The sequence below is a fragment of the Alligator sinensis genome, unplaced genomic scaffold (assembly GCF_000455745.1).
Source record: "Alligator sinensis unplaced genomic scaffold, ASM45574v1 scaffold300_1, whole genome shotgun sequence".
NCBI lineage: Eukaryota > Metazoa > Chordata > Crocodylia > Alligatoridae > Alligator > Alligator sinensis.
This window is the reverse complement of record NW_005842240.1, coordinates 381,851-385,942: the sequence shown is the minus strand read 5'-3', so window position 1 is coordinate 385,942 and position 4,092 is coordinate 381,851. Positions and strand designations below refer to the sequence as shown.

At 39.1% G+C, this 4,092-nt stretch overlaps 1 protein-coding gene across 10 annotated transcripts in view; it reads left to right on the top strand.

The window, feature by feature from the left end:
• Positions 1-4,092, top strand: part of ITSN2 (intersectin 2) — a 127,840-nt gene that overhangs the window by 85,600 nt on the left and 38,148 nt on the right. For all 10 annotated transcript variants that reach the window (XR_003094959.1, XM_025208592.1, XM_025208593.1 and 7 more), the window contains 4 exons: positions 473-678; positions 2,053-2,117; positions 3,240-3,406; positions 4,002-4,047. Coding sequence is in view for 9 of the 10 variants with exons in the window: in XM_025208592.1 (XP_025064377.1) it covers positions 473-678; positions 2,053-2,117; positions 3,240-3,406; positions 4,002-4,047 (484 nt within the window). In the remaining variant the exon portion in view is untranslated. The remainder of the gene's footprint in view (positions 1-472; positions 679-2,052; positions 2,118-3,239; positions 3,407-4,001; positions 4,048-4,092) is intronic.

Below are 4,092 nucleotides of genomic sequence, written 5' to 3'. Positions count from 1 at the left end.
GAAGAGTGAAGATGCAGAGTATGTAGAAGTGTGACCTTTATGTTGTCATGTTGTGCCTCAAAGTGACCTTTTCAGGTTTCCCCATTTGGGGATAACTGTTTATATATACTTTTGCCACCTTTTCCTTCAAAATATATGTTTACCTCCATGCAGAAGACGGCCTTTAAGTGGGCTTATTCCAGAGATGCACTCTGAGGCATTATATATCTTTACTGAATTTGCTGCTAGCATCGTTTCCTAGAATCAGAAATGACTAAAACATTTCCAGCTTTGTTAGCCATTAGGGACAGTGTCCAAAGATAACTTCTGAGTGCATGGTTTGCACGTGGCAGTGCATAATGCTGCTGTCATGGCAGGAAGTCATTCAGCTGTCCTTTAGAAAAAAGCACACTTAGATGATGAAGTGTGGTTTTTGAAATTTACTTAAATTGAGTCCTAGAATTGAGTAACATCCATATATTTACTTTAATAGGGACAAGCTGTAGAGAACTTAAAAGCACAGGCACTTTGCTCTTGGACTGCAAAAAAAGAAAACCACTTGAACTTTTCCAAAAATGATATCATCACTGTGTTGGAACAGCAAGAAAACTGGTGGTTTGGAGAGGTGCATGGAGGAAGGGGCTGGTTTCCTAAATCCTATGTCAAGCTCTTACCTGGAAATGAAAGCAAACGAGAGGAGTAAGTGAGACTTAGTAGTTTTTTGTCTTCAGCAGCTATCAGTGTGCCTCTCACACTGTAAAACCAGAGTAATGCTTTTAATTAAGGAGAATAAGTAGCATGATGTGTGCCATACCACCTTGGGCTTTAATTTAATTGCAAGTCAAGTAAGGTACATAACTGGGAAGGAACTCTTGCAACCTGGAGAAAATCGTGTTTGATAATTCAGCAGGTTTATCTTGATTCAGTATTGGACCAATGCTTCAACAAGGTACTAGTGGAGGTACTAGGTCCTAGATGGTACAGTATAACCTCATAAATCCGGAATTCTCAAAAATCCAGCACTTTTTAAGCTTCCCCCTCCACTCCCCTAGATGTGGAGGGGGAAGCTTGCACACAGCGACTGCCACCGCCATCCACCACCCTGTGGCACTGCTCCAGGACCAGCCGCCACTGCTCCCCATGCCCCTGGACACAGAGGGGGAAGCCTGCATGTGGCAGCAGCTGCTGCCATCCACCACCCTGCTCCATGTGTGGCCACTGCTCCAGGACCAGCCGCTGTTATCCACCCTGTTCTCCACAACTGGCTGTCTCTCCAGTTTCCAAAAAATGGAATTCTCACATTTCCGGCAGGTGCTCGGTCCTGCACATGCTGGATTTATAAGGGTATACTGTATATGAAAGTGAGAACTCTTAACCACTCACTATTATGAAGCCTCGTGACATGTATTGCAGAAATAGTTCTTTTCCTGGTTTTCAGAAGCGTTGATGTTAAGGTTAATATTCTAGCTAACAGTTCAGGGAATTACTGAAAATCAGTGCAGTGTGGCTGATATGGAACATTACCTCATTCCATTTTAGAGGTGACTGCAGCTTCGCCTTTGAAGCAGTCCTTGTCAGATACAACGTGTAAAATCCTACAGAAGGAGGGAATGTTAAGTGGGAAGTTGTTTTACGAAATCTTTCCTTTTAGCTTCATCGCTGCATTTCTTGGATTCCAAAATTTGTGACTGCATTTTCCAGAGCCTTTAGCTTAAATTATAAATTTGTCCTGATTGAAGTTATATTTTTAGCTCTTGAGGACATTTGCTTTGGTCCACCTTACATTTTCTTAATTTCAGTTTTGCTTTTGCTAGTAATCAGTGTTACAGCAGCATTTGTGGCATTTTATAGGTATGCCCTATAAAAGTTAAGGGATGCTGTATTAATGTTAGTGACTACTTGAAAAATTGAAATGTTTTTAGGACCACAGTTTTACTAATATGTATCAACAGAGCATGAAGTAGTGCTTGGCTGCAATTATGCTTCTCGCAAACAACCTTAACAGTTTTTATATAATCTTTGTAACTAAATTAAGTCAACCAGCTAAAGTAACTATGAGCTTTTTGCCTGCAGACCAGAAGCAGTTTATGCATCTGTAAAAAAGAAACATAACACGCCATCTTATACACCTGGAGAGGGTAAGAATCCACCTTAAAGTGCCTTGAAGTTATAAGACTCATTTCTGTTTAATAACATGCAGTAGCATGCAAATTGACTTTGGACGTGCATAAAATTCTGTTCACACCTGTGAATGTTTGCTACGGAGTGGTGAGTACAAAGACATAGATGCTACAGTGAAAGTGTGAAGTAAAAACTTAAAATCTGTAACCAATTTTTAGGTTCAGTTGTTTGCAAAAGGTTGTCTTGCACAAAATGTTCATTAGTGACCAGTGCAGACCTCTGAAAACCTAAAAATAGATTCAGTAACCATGCATTAATTTCTCTCTTCCTGTTGCAGTGCTTGTTGCTCGAAATGGAAAAGATATTATCAGTGCTTTTTTCAGTTTGAGTATTGGAAGCCATTTTTAAGTGTGTATACTTAGATAGAGGAAGCATAAGTACAAATGAAGGGGAAAAAGTTTGTAATGAAAAATAATCTTCCAACCTTTCAATCTGGTATATGACTGTTCATTCACTTACCTTTTCAGACCACGTATAAAATGTTTGCAAGTTCCATTTTGTGTGTGTGTGTGTGTGTGTGTGAACTGTTCCACTCTTATTTTTATAAAAAATTGAGCCAACCTAAAATCTTTAACATACAAGAATGCATTTCTCAAACCACTACTTTGTGAACTGTGGATGATTCACAGAGGTTTTACTATTTGTATAATACTATCCTTCTTCCTTTCCACCTGTTAAATCACAGAGAGCAAGCAAAAATGCATTACTCTTCCATGTGAGGAGTTCCTGTGATTGCTGTATTTGTCTCAAGTATGTTTTGTGCATGCAAATGAGAAAGGTGTCTATGTAATTTTATATGGAAGTGGAGAGGATTCCTGTGATTATAGGTCAAGCAAAAAGAATGGCTCACCAAACTCCCAGGTGCAATATGTTCCATACTATGAAAACGTTTGAGAAATCTTGTTATGGGAGATTTCCGCAAAGAATTATCTGACCATTTTTCCTCTCATTACATTCACCAAACTATTGAGTAAATGAATAGATCAAACAGAGAAAATATAATTTGCAGTTTGTTTTCATTTGCTACAGTACACGCATTTCTCCCAGTAGTTAAAGCTGTATATACATTGTTCCCACAGAGTATGTAGCACTGTATTCTTATTCAAGCTCCGAACTTGGTGATTTGACTTTCACTGAAGGTGATGAAATATTAGTGACGCAGAAAGATGGGGAATGGTGGACAGGAAGCATTGATGACAGAACTGGAATCTTTCCCTCAAACTATGTCAGACCAAAGGATCAAGATGTGAGTTTTGTCTTTGTTTTTGTACTGCCATGTGATCTGTTTTTGTGTTCTAGTGATGGGAATGATGAGTTCTTTAGGGAATGGAAGTTGCTTCTGAAGGCCACAGAGCAGCCAGAATAAAGTTCTGGGTCCCAGCCACAGTTCTGCCCAATCTGGCCCCCCATACCCCCAGAGCACAGTGTCTCCTTGCTTCTGTTCCTTCATGCTGCTATTCCAGTAAAGAAAAGCCTGCTTCCCCACTAAGACACTCAGACTGATTTGCAGGAGAAGAAGTGCATATGGTGTGCAAGTAAATATGATATAAACTAAAAACTCTTTGTGTATTTTATCTAGGTATTACGTCCAAATATTAAAATGTTGGCCTTGTGATTGATTTACAAAAGTTACAGTTCTTATCTGCGTAAATACTTAGTTTTGAAAACTATCTAACCATTTTCAAACCATTGTGCTTTGTAATAAGGGAAAATTGTTATCCTTATCAATAAAGAGTATTTGTAGTAAGGTAGAACCCCTTTTAAAAGAAACAAGGGAAAATTGGCAATAAGTTTTACATTTAATACTGCATTTTAAAAGCTGGCTGCACTTTTTATTATAGGGTTCTGGTGCTGCTGGAAAAACTGGGACCGTAAACAGGAAACCTGGTAAGTACATTATAACCTCCAAACTTTTAGGGCCAGGACCCGCAA